Source organism: Erpetoichthys calabaricus, chromosome 1, assembly GCF_900747795.2.
Source record: "Erpetoichthys calabaricus chromosome 1, fErpCal1.3, whole genome shotgun sequence".
NCBI lineage: Eukaryota > Metazoa > Chordata > Cladistia > Polypteriformes > Polypteridae > Erpetoichthys > Erpetoichthys calabaricus.
The window spans coordinates 27,721,520-27,737,758 of NC_041394.2; the positions used below are offsets into that span (position 1 = coordinate 27,721,520).

Sequence of the window (16,239 nt, forward strand, 5' to 3'; positions counted from 1 at the left end):
CATGCTGAAGTCCTCAGAGAAATACAATGTTGACATGCAGGGAATATAGAAACCCATGCAGTCAATATCCTGCAGGAAATTAACCCAGGTACCTAGTGCCATAAGCAGCACAGTAGTGCTTACAGCTGTGCTAACGTACTATTCCAACACTTGATCATTAAATTTAATTCATGTAGTGCCCTTGTAAGTGAACACCACCACAAAGTGGCAGATATGTCTATGGCAATAATAGATCACGTCAGGTACGAAAATTGGGATTTTAAGCATACTATTTTCTGAGGTATTTGCCTGGATGATAACTTTAAACTTAATGTGTAATGATTTGTTATCTTTTTTTAATTACTTCTTTACTATTTTTACATTATTCTCAGCTTCTTTTGTTTCCACAATTCTGAATACTGTAGTAGTTGTTGTCTCCAGATTTGCACATTGTGATTCCACGTGGCATAAAGTGGCATGACAACAATTTATTTAAAGACATGCTGTGCTTAAGAATATTGACTCAATCTTACATACAAGTAAAGCTAAGGATTCTAGAAAAAGAAAAATACATTCATAAACAGTTAATAAAAAATTCTAATTCAGGTTTTCAGTCCTTTCTAGTTTAATTTCTTTTTGTGATTTAGGTTTTTTCCTATTTTGTTATAATTCTGATTCATGCACATCCCATGCATTTAACTCCCACTATTGTTTTAGACTGTGCTCTGTCATTTATCTTTAATTAATCTCTGCCACTCACAAGTTAAAATACTGCCATATCAGTTATTTCTGTAGCATGAAAAGGTCAAAACAACAGCCAGGATATAAGGTACATTAATAAAGTAGTAGTATACATTTTTAGAGGTGATGCCTAGCTAATCAAAGGTTAAAAGGAGCAAGGTGGCCTCCAGAAAAGCACTGTATAGGGATAAGTTCTACAGTCAGCCTTCAGGCAAGAGAGAGAGCTGCACTGGCAGAAGGAGTGGTCCTGTAAATACTGGTATACCCCTTCATATTTTCTGTGAGCCATTCCAAGGCAGCAGCTGGAGGCAAAAGCCTAAGAGAAACAAATTGAGACAGGAAGTTTTTGAAGGGGTGTTGGAAGGGAGGAAGAAGTAGCCCAGAGGGAAGGGAATATTATGCTCCCCCAGGATACTGGGGCAGGATATCCGGCAAATAGCAGAAATGCCTGACCCTCTCCTTGTAGTGAAAGACAGTGAGTCTGAGGAGGGAACTACAAAGCTGGCAACATGTCTTAGCCACTTGTAGGACATACGTTCCCAGAAGGTAAGCTGCTCTCCCTTACATCAAGAATCTTCACTCACGGTCGTGGAGGGCCACAGTGGCAGCAGATCTTCATTCCAGCCATTATCTTAATTAGAAGCCAGGCCTAGTACAGTAGATAATGAAACTTGGTATTTTATTATGTGGTTTGTTTGTAGTTTTAAATTTTAATTACATTATAGAGGAAGGATCCTCACTCATAGTTCTGGAGGGCTGAAGTTGCTGCAGGTTTTTACCCCAGCCAATTTCTTAATTTGAAACCATTTATTTGCTGCTTAAGCAATATGTTTTTAGGGCTTAACGTTAGTGAACTTGCTTGTTATGATGCAGAACCAATAATTGCCTATTTTAGTTTTAAGCAGCTGCATTTAGGTTTAATTGTTTCCTGTTTTCTTACCAACCACAGTTAATAGCAAAATTCAAATAAGAAAGAAACCACCAGCTCTCCAGTTAAGTTTGTCCCATTTAAAATGATAAATGTGCATCATGAGGCATCTGTGTTAATAAACTGTTTAGAAATAAATGAGAGAAAAAAGGTAGGATAGGGAAATGCAAATCTGTTCTGGCCTATAAAACATATGGAAATTGTTTTGGATAAAGGAAAGCACTAACAAACAATATAGTTAAATATCACATTTCATTATCAGCGATGATGGTCTTCTAATCAAAAAACTATTTGGAATGAAAACCTACAACCATTGTGGCCCTCCAGGCCCGTGGGCAAAGTTATCTGCCTTGGATAATGCAGACTGTTTTCTTTTAATTACAGTGGGAAACACAGAGGTGTGATGGCACAAAGAGCTGCTATGGCTGTTGTAGCCTGGTACTCCTTGAGCAAATGGAGAGTTTCCCCAGATCTCGAATTTGTTTCTTGAGTTTAGGCGATAATGGACTTGCACTGTAGTTAAGCCTCTTCTTTGCCAGGGGACAGTTGAGTGCAGAGCTGAGACTGAAACAGCTGATCACTAAACCAGTGGGAAGCAGAAGAAGGTGTGATAGAGGGAGGATGAGAGAGGCGAAGATAAAAGAGATAGAAGATAAAAAGTTAACTTTATGGTGGGACTATTGGGGGGAGGGGGGTAAGTAAACTAGGCATCCCATCAGATAGTCCTCCTTTAAAGTATCCCCCAGTGTTTATTTTGTGAAACAAAAGCTACATTTTTGTTCTGTTTTGTTCTCCTGTAGATTTATCTGGGTGTGAAGTGCAGCCACAAGGGTTGCCTCCGATTATGTGTACAAGTGAATTATCTCTTATATGTGAGCACACACAGCCAAGAAACAATAAATGATCAAGTAAGACAAGAAAATGTTCCTTTAGTTTGATTGAATGATGGGCTTATTTTTCTTGGTCCACAATATGGGCAGAAATCAGTGTTAAATTCTATGAGGTAGAGGGGCTGAATTTGTGCAAAGTGAAACACTATGCTCAGGAGGAATTCTATACAGCTTCTGGTTTAATAATATGAGGACGTGCATAAAAGACAATTGTGCTGTCAAAATGAGATGGTGCTGGTCTGGCTCCAAGCTCCTTCTTCTCCTTTGGAAGCCTTTTGAACCCGACACCATCAATAGTCATGACCAGGATGAGCTATACAAATGAGGACACCACCTGAAGCAATGGAAGGTGCAAAAGTGTTCAGTACTTTTATTAAAAACCATCAAACAAAAACAAGTGTTCAAAAAGAAAGTGCAGTGCTACAAAATTCAGAGTTCCATAAATAAATAATCCATAAAAACAGGTGAAAAGGTGGAGGTTAAAATAATCCCGATAAATAAACAGTCCTTTTTTAAAACCCAGTTCCTTCTTCTTTTAACACTGGTGGTTCCCCTGCTTATTCTGTGTGGGCCTTGCAGCAGAGGAATCGCCCTAACAGCAAACACAGCTGACCTTCCTAGAGTCTGGTTGCTTGCCATCCCAGACAGACAGGTTCCCTCGCTGGACCAAGACTTGGGTCCCCAACGGCCAGGGTGCTTATGCTGGGGTCTCCTCCCAAGCCTCCTCAACCCCCACTGTCTTCCCAGTCTTCAAAGGCGGGCCGTGCAAACTCCAAGTCACGCCCGCTTCTTGGAACAATTCAGCTGGAGCGACTCATTCCATCCAAACTCCCCCCTTGAGTGTCGGCCACACACTCTTCTTCAGGGCTCACTTCTCAGCTGCCTGCTTTCTCACCCTGGGGCCTGCTCTCCTCAGCTCACTCACTCCCGCAACTACTCCTTCCACTTCCAGGCTTCTTCTGTCTTTAACCTCCTTTAGTTTTCCTTTCTCGTTCCTTTTTTTTCTTCCTTGCACTCATGCTTCCCCTTTTAAAATGGGGACGTGGCACAACTGTGTTGATTAGCAGCTCCCAGCACCAATTTGGGTCACAGATGATCCTACACTTATGCACCTGGTGTAGAACTGCCCACTCCCACATTGTGCCCGGGAACCGTTCTCGCCACGCTACCATGCCACCTCCTACCAAGACATGAGTGTGGCGATTATTTATTTAATCAGCAGCAGACCTCAGTTTACCACACAAAACTTTAAGTGAAGATGGAAAGGTAGTGGCAAGGACAAAATGTAATAAATCTAAAGAAAAATAATAATAACTTGTATTAACATATTATCACTACTTTATTAGGTTTTTAGTACTTTTCCTCAAATAAAAAAAAAAGCAAGAGCTACTCTGTAGCAAGATAATAAATATGCTGACACTACCTCTTCACTTTTCAGGTTTGATCATTGATGCCTTTGGAGAATTAAGAGATCAGCAAGAACAAGTCAAGGAAGACATGGAGGTATGTCAGCAGTCAAAAGTATGCCGACCAAAGTTACAACTTAAAACTAAATTAAAAACACAGTATGTATAAAATCATTATATTACTCAGTGTTACACTTGATGTACAAGATTTTCTCATTAAAATGCTACATTAGATATTTTTGTATGGTCCTACTTTGTCTTCGTAGCTTGCCAAAATGGCAATAGCATAGATAGATAGATAGATAGATAGATAGATAGATAGATAGATAGATAGATAGATAGATAGATAGATAGATAGATAGATAGATAGATAGATAGATAGATAGATAGATAGATAGATAGATAGATAGATAGATAGATAGATAGATACTTTATTAATCCCAAGGGGAAATTCACATACTCCAGCAGCAACATACTGATACAAAAAACAATATCAAATTAAAGAGTAATAAAAATGCAGGTAAAAAAAGACAATAACTTTGTATAATGTTAATGTTTACCACCCCGGGTGGAATTGAAGAGTCGCATAGTTTGGAGGAGAAATGATCTCCTCAGTCTGTCAGTGGAGCAGGACGGTGACAGCAGTCTGTCGCTGAAGCTGCTCCTCTGTCTGGAGATGACACTGTTCAGTGGATGCAGTGGATTCTCCATGATTGACAGGAGCCTGCTCAGCGCCCGTCGCTCTGCCACGGATGTCAAACTGTCCAGCTCCATGCCAACAATAGAGCCTACTGTCTTCACCAGTTTGTCCAGGCGTGAGGCGTCCTTCTTAATGCTGCCTCCCCAGCACACCACCGCGTAGAAGAGGGAGCTCGCCACAACCATCTGATAGAACATTTGCAGCATCTTATTGCAGATGTTGAAGGACGCCAGCCTTCTAAGGAAGTATAACCGGCTCTGCCTCTCTTACACAGAGCATCAGTATTGGCATAGCTGAGGAAAGATGGAGGTTCCATTAAATAGTGGACAGACTTTTACCCAAATAAAATGGAAGAAGTTGTAAAGTTAGGTGTTTTGTAATATACTGTAATTAGGTGCAGGTCACCTTTAGGGTTTCACTGATTTAATATTTATTTAATTTAAATATTTATAAGGTATTACACATCCAGGAAGAATGCAACAGGAAGCCTATAGTATTAAATAATGTCACTTTTTTTTTTTGTGTAAGAAACGACAAGAAGCCTTTTTTTCTTGTCATTGTCAGGCTAGAATGCATTCGTTGGTACATGTAAAGAGCTATAAATTTGTTGCGGTTTGTTGTATAGTAAAAATGATTATGTTACACAGATAGCAGGAAACATATTAGAACAGGCCCATATTCAAAACCAATGTAATAAAACAACAAGGCTGTAAATTTGGTAGCACACCACAACTGTACACAGTTTATGGTCGGTCATAGCTCACCTTGTGGACTCTGGTGAGTCATTGGTGAAACCTAGATGTCTTCCTTCTAGATGCTGCTGCATAGCCATCTTACTCTAATGGTATGGTAATTTAGTCTTACAGTGTTGATAGAAAACTTGCATATTTTTTAAACAAAATGCTACCAAACATCTGACATTTTTTGATGGTGGGAAATTACATGAGAAGGGGAATTTTAAGTTAGTATACTGATTTCTCGTGTCAATTGGTTATAATTAAAATTATGTGCAAATCTGAAAGATACTTGTATGGATTTAATAGCAGGTGTTCTGTCCTCTAGCTTCAGTTGCAGAATGTACAGCTGTTTTCTCTGTCACTGACAACATTGCTGAGCAAACACGAGTCAAGGCACCACTTTTTGCCTGACCTTTCTCCGTGTTTCAAATTGCTGGCTCTAAACATACATATACAGTATTGTTAAACCCACTTAATCCAATGCAGTGTTTCAGGAGGCAAGAGCGGCATCAACTTAGACCCACAAACCTTTTGAAAGTATTGGTCATGTTATCACAAAGTGAACTACTTTGAAACATGTAGGAGAAATTATTTTGTCATTTTTGCAAGTGTCCACTAAATTAAATTTCTGCACTCTTTTCCACAGCAGCTGTACTTGATACAATGAACAACCCGTTAGCTGTGTGCATTTGTTTCTACATGCATTTTTACTGTGTGCACACATTCGCCACCTGCATTTATTTTAGTGCACCATGTCAACTCATTTCTTTTGCTTATATCCTGTATATTAGCATAAAGGAACACAGAAAATGTGATCTTTACATTTAGGCTGTTGCAAGTGCACTTACTGCATGTCCTCATATTTGCTCACTTGTGTTTTTATTTTCCTCTTCAAATTAACAGACAAAATGTTTCATCTGTGGAATTGGCAGTGATTACTTTGACACAACGCCGCATGGATTTGAGACGCACACACTGGAAGAGCATAACCTGGCAAATTACATGTAAGGATTTTTATAGAGAACTGTATTAAATTGTGCTTGTTTTTCAAAAACTTAATTTGAGATTTCCCAGTGTTCTTAGATAAATTAATTGTCATGGGGTGGGTTTGTATAATGTCATAATTCCCAAAATCATTTAGTGTTTAAACATTACGTTTTCTTAAGAATTTGTAGATAAAGTTACAGTTTAGTGTCATGACACAGGACTAACTAAAAAGTCACAACTTTACCCTCTAGATTAAGTTCACATGTTTTGCCATATGTACCAGTACTATAAGATTCTTGCTTGCAAGTCCCACATCGGCTATGGACAGTAGGAAAATACCAACAAGAAACAATGAGTACAACACAATACGTTAAATATATAATTAGTAAATTACATAAGAAACACACATTGGGTATGCTCATGCAGTTGTCAGTATGAGTTAGTTTTAATTATCCTGCACTATTTTTGAGAACAAGGCATAAAGTCACTGTGCAGGACACCTGAAATGTTTAATAATAAGAGCAATACACCCCATTAGTATTGACTCATGTCACAAGTCTGGACCACCAAGCACTAAACCATCAGGCACAGGTCCAAAAGTGGATCAGACATACAATTACAGCCAATCTTACACAAAAGCCATAGCCACTCCTGCATTTTAAAGCCTTTTCTAATGCTATAATGCTGAGCAGTGCAGCCCCAAAATTGCATCTTATTAAAAATCAGTGCATCTTTTCCTCATCAACAACATAAGGAGACTAGGTTAAAATAATTTCAACCATTTTCTGTTGTATAATGATGTTGAAAGTATTAAATAATTTCTGGAGCTTCAGAAAATTTATTGTAAATGCTCTTATAGTAATAGAATTATTATTTTGGTGAGCACAGTAGCGTAATGCTCAATGCTGAAGCCTCACAGCTCTAAATCTCTGGACTGAATATGGGAGTTCTCCTCATGTCTGAATGAGTTTTCTCTGGGTACTTTGATTTCTTCTAGTGTCCTGAAGATATAAAGGTGGTGGGAGGTTGTGACTATGTTAGTAAATGTGCCTTGTGATGGGCTAGTGCCCTATCCAACATTAGTTCCTACCTGTGTCAAACACTGTCAGCATAGCCTCCAGTTTCCTGTGATCCAATAATTGGATAAGTACATTATTATTGTATGAACCAGCAATTCTCTCATTTATTTATGGTAATAATATTACAGAACAGTGCAATATCAGACTCAAGAAATATATTGTCACAATAGAAGGCTCTGTGGTACACAAAACACTTCAGACCAGGAGGTCTCTTCCTGGCTCCATAATTCAAAAAATATCTCTCCAAATGTAATCTTTATTTAAAATCTGGGCAGTACTCTATTACAGGATAGTGCCTATATGCTCAGATTATTATTAATAATAATTATTAAGGTTATTTTGTTTTCATTTTTGAAATTGGGAAGACTATGACTATACTTTTTTGCTTTTTATGGAAAGTGTGATTTTTATGCTGCTGCTGAGTGGTATTTGGACTCGGTAGTCCCTCAGGGTCTTGTAAAAATTAAGTGTGGAAGTAATCATGAAATGAATTAAAATATTGTTGCAGCTGCAGTAGCAGTTTTATTAATATTGTAGCAGTAAATGCCCACAAAGTCTTAGTGGTGACCAAAAGACATGAGTAAAGCAGCAAAATTAGATTCAATTAGAATCAATAGAAACCAGTCTAGTTATTTTAAACATATATTGAGCATCACCCTGGACTCCTTTTGAAGGCCCAAAAGCATACTCAGGATTTGCAGGAGGAACTGTATTCCCTGGCTAGTCTGCAATGAAGTAGGAACAGTCCAGAAATATCTAAAGGCTGTTGACGGGAATTGTGACCCTTCATCAGTTCAAATGGAAGAAATACATTATTCTATGCAGTACTTACAGTATTTTGGCAAGACATTATAGAAAATTGGTGGATGGATGTCATTATTCTTCATTTAAAATGATAAACTTGCTGACATTGTTATCAGTATGACTTGGCAGTATTAATAGATTTTTTACATTTTGGTCAATGAGGTTTAATAATCAAGGTGTTAAATATTAAATTATAAGGCTTCCTTTTTAGATCTCTTTGACTCAATGTGTGATCTTGAATTAGTTGCTGTATCATTAAGGTTGCAAGAATGCATTTCTTTAAAGAATAAAGTGTAATAACAAGCTAAATTTGTTTATAGTTGGACCATGAATCATTAAAGTTACTGATAAAATTGTAACAACAATTATTATTATTATTATTATTATTATTCACAGTTACAATGACTACATGTTTTGGAATCATTCAAAAAATGCCCAAAGATTACGATTTCACAATAGTAAATTTCCTACTATTAAGTGGAGGTTCAGAAGTGGCCTTTGTCAAAGTGTCAGAGTGGAGTCTAATCTCAATAAACAGAGCGCAACCCTTTTGTTAGCTGTATAACTCATTAAGAGGTCCTCATTGTGCAATAGTGCCACTCCTTCCTCAAGAACTTACTTTCAGAGATGTCATTTAAAGTCCTCTCTTTCCCACTAATGGCTATTTAATCATGCAATGCATCTACAGAACAAGTCAGTGACACACCTTATTAGAGACATGGTACAGAAAAAACTTAAGAAAGATTATCTTAAGCCATCCTGAGTGGGCATAAGAACAGTTCAGTGATTCTTAGTAACAACAAAAAACTACTCCCCAGTGAGTAATGTAAACTTTTCAACTGAAATTTATTTGATAAACAGTATTCAATTCAATGGGAGGCATATCAGCGACTCGTACATGTTAAACGTTACTCCAGTCCTGGTGAAGGGAGATAAAATGGATCTCTGATATATCAGTTCAATAAACCTTAACTGAATCCCATATAAAATAATGTAAATTGTACCGTATAGTCAATTTAAAGACTATAAATATGAAAACAGTATTCAAACCTGAAAACTTTGTTGACATCACTGGCAACTTCCTTGCAATTTGAAATTGCATCAAGCATTAATACATATCCATCCATCCATCCATTTGCCAACCCGCTGAATCCGAACACAGGGTCACGGGGGTCTGCTGGAGCCAATCCCAGCCAACACAGGGCACAAGGCAGGAACCAATCCTGAGCAGGGTGCCAACCCACCGCAGGACACACACAAACACACCCACACACCAAGCACACACTAGGGCCAATTTAGAATCGCCAATCCACCTAACCTGCATGTCTTTGGACTGTGGGAGGAAACCCACACAGACACGGGGAGAACATGCAAACTCCACGCATGGAGGACCCGGGAAGCGAACCCAGGTCCCCAGATCTCCCAACTGCGAAGCAGCAGCGCTACCCACTGCGCCACCGTGCCGCCCACTCATTAATACATATTCAAATATAATATAAAATTCAATTACATGAAAGCAAATTATACATTAAAATTAAAAATTGTTCTCATATTTTTCAACTGCACTCAAACATCTCTTTTTTTTCTAGGATTTCATTTTAATAGTGTGCTTGTTGTGTTAATGAAGGACTTTTTATAAAAAAATGATTGGGATAACTATCAGCAAAAAACATAATTCTATTAAGTGTAATTCAGTTACTTTCAGAAAGTTTGTTCTTTGTTTTCCATTATTATTTCAATATTAGGTTGATGTAGAATTTCAATATATACAGTACATATATCTTTCTTCCCATTTCTTCCTTTATTTTGCAAGTACGACGCACAGTGCCGGATTAACCAATAGGCACATGCAGCATATGCTACGGGCCCCACAATTTCGGCGGCCCCCAAATGGTGGACCCAATATTTAATGAAAAAGTGTAGCATTGAAAAACTGGTCTTTAAAAATATTATCTTTACGTTTTTAAACTGTAAATTTCTTACACAACAAAACTTTAGGGGCCCAACACATAAAATTCACATAAATATTATAAGATTCTTATTATAATCGAGAGTAAAATAATTATTTAGTCCGGTTTGAACTGTTCAGAATCTAAACTTCAGATGATGCAGACCAAAAGGGCCCCCAAATTTGAAATGTGCTACGGGCCCCCAAAGCTCTTAATCCGGCCCTGACGACGCAGCCTCATTGCTTAACTGTTCAGCATACACTTTATAACCTTGGCATTTATTGAATTGCATACTGCATTTATGTATATTATATCAGTTTAATCTTCTTGTATAATACACTGCCGTGGCTGTTCATTTGTCTGTCCAGGATTTTAAATCACCTGTAGCTCACAAACCATTTGAACTATTGACCTGAAATTTGGTACACATATACTACGTGACGTCTACTGTCTGCTTTCGGGGTGATAATTGACGTCCAAGGTTATTTCTCTTTTTATTTTTATTTTATTTTATTGTAGAATGAACTCTCGGCAGTGGCCAGCAGGGCGGCCGTGCGGCGCATGTGTAGAGCACCGTTCTCATCCCTACCACCTTCGCCGTCATTTCCCCTACCTCTTCAAATCTTAAATCATTCTTAAGTCTTCAATCTGTCTCAAGTGCCAGCTTAAGTGAAAGATTAAAGAAAATGTACTAAGTAATTGCAACACAAACACTGACTTAATCACTTTTAATGTGAAAAGATGCCAACGAAAGATGAGAAGAAGCAGACCACTAGGGTGGAGAAAAGAAGAGCTGCTCAGGAGCAGCAAGAGCATCAACCTCTGAGCAAATGAATGGTAAACGTACAGAGAAAGAGGAGGAAAACTAGGAATGCTCAAGTCAAGTGGATTCACTGCACGTTATCCTGCAGTGCACCATTACTGGTGTTACTGTAATTATTATCATTCTATATTAGTGAATAATTTGTAAAATTATTGAATATTATTGAAAAAACATACTGTATCAACAAAACAGCCATTTTAGTGTATATATTTTTTTCAGTGATTTTAATTTTTATAATTGTAAAGAACTTTAATTATCCCTCTTATTATTATTATTATTATTATTATTATTATTTGTAAACTTCCATCAAGCAAGTAACCTACTTATTAGATTGTTATATGTATATATTTTTATATTTGTGTTTAGTTTACACATTTTGTGAATAAAATATACACAGATATAAAATGCTAAGTCATGCTTTGGCTTCATTTGCCAATAATTGTGAAATTCATTAAAAAATATTTAAACCAATAGTCATCAAAAATGCCCAAGTGATTGCGAGTATATCGATCAATTCATAATCCATTTAAACTAACTAAATGTTATATAGGTAATATTATATAAAAGGGTAAAATTACAGTAATCCTACATTCTAGTTTTATAAGAGAGTCACACAATTGGCTACAGTTGAAGGAATAGATGTGGAGGCAGCATTTATAGCTTCACCTAGGGCAATAAAAATACTTGAGCAGATCCTGCTTAGCTATTAGCTATTTAAACAAAGATGACGGGTCTTCACTTATTTATAAAACTGATGTGCTTTTAATTTGAAAACCTATTAAAACATTTCTCTTTTATTTCAGGTTTTTCCTAATGTATTTGATCAATAAGGATGAAACAGAACACACTGGCCAGGTGAGTTCAGCTCTTTGAGGTCCTCAGTCATTTATTTCATTCACCCATTCATCTGTTTTAGGACATACAGTATTTTCTTTAGTCTTGGCAGTGGAACACATACTTCATATACGCTATACAGAAACTCATGTACACAGTGACTCAGTGGCTACATATACATCCTCACAGGGACATAGTTTTATTCATGTCTCAGCCCTGTTGTAGCTGTGTGGTACATGGACACTATGTTGCTCATGTTTTCCCCCAGATACTCCTCCAAAGATATGTGTGTGAGCTTAACAGGCATCAATGATATTTCTGTATGTGAGCAACTCCACATGTGAGGTTGTGAATTCTGTGCTGGGGTGTTGTCACAGCCACGGCTGGTTGCTGGACTAAGGTCAGCTTCTGGTTCAGACCCCATCTTACCTGGTTGTTATGGGGTTTGTTTATTCTGCCTAGGTCAGTAGTGGGTTTCCTCCCACATCTCCAGAGATGTTCATATTATGTTAATTAATGATTTCAAATTTTGACCAGTGTGCGTGTGTATGTGAGTGTGTCCTGGCTGTAGGTCTGTTTCATACTTTGCACGCAATGCTTCTTGGATGCTCCTGTGAATTTGAGAATAAGATGTTATATTATATTCCTGGATCCAAACACTTTTTGCATAATCATCCATCCATTATCCAACCCGCTATATCCTAACTACAGGGTCACGGGGATCTGCTAGAGCCAATCCCAGCCAACACAGGGTGCAAGGCAGGAAACAAACCCCGGGCAGGGCACCAGCCCACCGCAGGGCACACACACACTCACACCCACACCAAGCACATGGAGTATATGGGAAACAGGGGCAGGTGCAGTGATGAGGAGGAGTGTTGTTCTCAGTAAACTGCATTGTAGAGGTGAATACAAATGAGCTAGTAGTATCTGTAGCCAGCAGTCTGAAATGTCAGCTAATATTTCATTTAAACGATGACATCTTCTAGTAAGCTGTGTATGAAATGAGTATTAAAATACCTGCTTCAAGAGCACTCAAGACCAAGTCTCAAGTTACATCTTTACGTTACTACATTATTGCATATTTAAATAGATACTTCATATATTCTTAAATTCTAAATAATGAATAGTTTTATACTTTTCTGAAGAGTGCTAAATTGAATTAAATTTTACAGAAATCTGTATGAAATCTATTTTCTTTTCTCGTAGGAATCTTACGTGTGGAAAATGTATCAAGAGCGCTGCTGGGATTTCTTCCCTGCGGGAGACTGTTTCCGAAAGCAATATGAAGATCAACTTGGATAACAAAAACGGGGCTTTCAAAATCCCAGTTCTGTGACAGACATGCGCTCACCTTTGAACTTGAATTAAACCTTGGAGAATGAGTGTTTAACTGTATGTGTACAAGATTGTGTGTATGTGTGTGTGCGCGCATGTGTGTGTGTGTGTGTGTGCATGTGTGTGCATGTATGTCTGTCTGGGAAACAAAATGGAAACACAAATCTGAACTTTGTGATTTTGTACATATTTCTTAAAGTAACTCAACAGGACTAAAGTTTAACTGCATTGGAGCATCTTCTAAGCTGCCTAACATTAGCCAATTCCATGTCAGCTCCTTGCCAATGTGACAGAATTCATCTTTAATTCCAGAAACTGGAAGTTACAGGGTGAAATCCTTGTAAATAAGCCTCTGTGTCTGGCTGATGTCACCTCATCTCAGTTTTGCCATGGGATATAGATATCTAAGACTTTCTCAGTCACAGGCAGAGCCCATAATAATGGCACATGTCATGTCAGCACCAGAGGTGGGAACTTTCTTAATTTATTTTTCTAAATGCAAATATGTATTGTAACTAAATATTTAGTATTTCAATCAAATCTGTGTATAAAACAGGTGATACTTAAAATTAGCTCCATGGTGAAATCCCCTATATATATATATATATGTACATCTTTAAAGTTGGGAAAAATGCTGATTGTTGAAAATGAGCCTTATACATCCTCAGACAAGGATTTAGTTACTTTATGCATACACAGCATAAAGACATTATACATGGTGTATATGTGTGTGTTGTATTTTTTGGGCGATGTTTGAGAGCAATAGAGTATAAAGTCTTCTCTGTTCAGACGTACAATTTTGACTTTGTGCCTCTGTTGTCTCTTTAATCCCAAATTTGTGGATGGATGCCACTTCACCATTTAAATGCTTAGAGCTTCAGTGAAGCTAATGGATTATACAACAGAGGAGTCAGAAAAGAAATTGCCTAGAAGTTCTGAATATTTCATGAAAAGCCCTCCTTTCTCCCTCCTCAGTTCGCCATAGTTCAGGCTATTGTTTGACTGATAACCAAAAAATAAATAAAAATTAAGTTATATAATATATTCTATATGCATTAAAAAGCAAACAAGTTGTATTATACACTGTGATGTGCCTTATCTGTGTAGTCCTGTGTCAAGTGAGCCTGAAAAGCGGAGGGCATTGAGGGCGACTGAGCGGAGGAGAGGTGGGGTTGCACTACCAGGCTTCACAGGTGCAGTCTCAACATTTAGACATTTTTGAGTTTCTGGCAGTGGAGCAGCAATCCAGACTTTCTAGGTCTCTGCTTTCATTTAATCTATCAGGCTTAAGTACATAGAGAGTTTACAGGTATAACTAACTGATGTGAATTATTAATAATATTATATTCTTGATTGTATGGAAAATGCCTGGAAGAAAGATTTGCTAGAATAAAATTGGCAGATATTTAGATAAGGTGTTTACTTTGAAAGCAGCATATATTAATATCTCGTTTAAGGGTTCAGGTTAGAGAGGGATTTATCATTTTAGAAATTCAATGCTGTTTTAAGGTCCAGCAATCTGGGAATAATCAAAAATTGATTCCTGTTTAAACTATCCGAACACCCATAATATTGGATGAATCACATTTGATATTAAGCATATGACACATTTCTTGATTCTGGTTCACTTTCCCCTCAACGGTCTTTTGATTTGATTTTACTGTTCCATATGTCACTTAGGACCACCTAGTTGGTTTGTATAGAAATATTCCCTTTTTCACTTTTTTTTGTTATATTACCTTACTTGCGCCCTGTGTTGGCTGGGATTGGCTCCAGCAGACCCCTGTGACCCTGTGTTAGGATATAGCGGGTTGGATAACGACTGATGACTGACTTTAATGTAGCAAATAAGACAGCATTAAAAAAAAAGATCTTTTCATCATTTTGTTTGAAGCCTCCACACTGGGCTGCAAATTGTGCTGAAATAAGTAGGAGGGAAGCATACAGGATTACAACCAAAACAGATTAGCCTCCTATAAACACTCTTTTGATATGAACTAATTTAATCAGCTATGAGGGTTACACAATTTCATTTTCCCTGCTGTACCTTTCTAGTTAGTGAATCAGGTTCTTACATTAGCTGGCAGTTGTGACTGGCCCTGTTACTGTTTCATTTTCATACCTGCATGGTGTTTTAGCACCAGCAATAAATGAAAGGCCTCACTGTGTGTGAGGTCATGCATGGGGCACTTTCCTGTGGGACAAAAGCTGCCCCTGCCAAACGTCATGGTGGTACATGCCCCGACATTGAAATCTTATGTTTTAAAATAAAATATTCTAAAACAGTAACACCTTCTCTCTGTTATGTCTGAGTGTGTGCGTCTGACATCAAGTTTAACTAAATTGCTGACTTCAGTAGATGAAAATTTTCTTTAGGATTTTAGAGTTTATGTGGTCATGCAATCTTGGCTAATAAACACAACTGTCAAAGCAATGATTTTTTTTCTAATTTTGTTGTGTTTCCTGACACTTTTTAAATTTTCCTTCTCCTATCACATGACTACTGCAGTCCTAGCATTGCTAGGCAACACAACAAAATGGGTGTGGTTAAGGGCAAACCACATATAAAAGAAGGCGACAGGGGCACAGGTCTTCTGTATGTACTTTGTTCTCAAGACTCAGTGACTGTTGGGCTGATAACTGTGCTGACAAAAGGAAAGACGATGAAAAGAACCGGGAGATCCAAGAAAGTAGCAGCAGTCAAGGCCAGAAAGTGAAATGAGTGTGCAATTGAAACCAAAAATGTCAACTCAAACTCAAAGGTGAAATATCCTAGTGCAGCGTTTCTCACCCTTTAAATATTTGCGACCTGAGTTTTCATAACGGTTTTAATCGCGCCCCCCTAATGTTTTTTTGAAACCCTAATAAAATGTATTCCTATATTTTTTGCTGCCGATACTACCCTACAAGTTTAAAAATTTTCTTACGAATAGCGAAATTACGTCACATATGGCAACACAGTTTGAGAACTGCTGTCCTAGTGAAAGGCTTTCACTTTTTTCTTTATGCAAAGCCAGCACTTGTGAGAAGGTTATGATTTGTAT

At 37.7% G+C, this 16,239-nt stretch overlaps 1 protein-coding gene and 1 long non-coding RNA gene across 11 annotated transcripts in view; one reads left to right on the forward strand and one right to left on the reverse strand.

Annotated features, from left to right (window-relative positions):
* LOC114647909 (ryanodine receptor 1-like) overlaps positions 1-14,274 on the forward strand; it is a 387,179-nt gene extending 372,905 nt beyond the window's left edge. For all 10 annotated transcript variants that reach the window (XM_051932424.1, XM_051932426.1, XM_051932430.1 and 7 more), the window contains 4 exons: positions 3,977-4,041; positions 6,285-6,385; positions 11,827-11,878; positions 13,067-14,274. In XM_051932424.1, the coding sequence (XP_051788384.1) occupies positions 3,977-4,041; positions 6,285-6,385; positions 11,827-11,878; positions 13,067-13,162 (314 nt within the window). In that variant the 3' untranslated portion in view covers positions 13,163-14,274. The remainder of the gene's footprint in view (positions 1-3,976; positions 4,042-6,284; positions 6,386-11,826; positions 11,879-13,066) is intronic.
* A 538-nt stretch (positions 14,275-14,812) lies between these two features.
* LOC127529349 (uncharacterized) lies at positions 14,813-15,772 on the reverse strand. Its single transcript, XR_007935967.1, has 2 exons — positions 15,026-15,772; positions 14,813-14,934 (listed from the first exon to the last, which is right to left on the reverse strand). It is a non-coding gene; the product is annotated as an uncharacterized LOC127529349 (long non-coding RNA).
* Between the last annotated feature and the right edge of the window lie 467 nt (positions 15,773-16,239).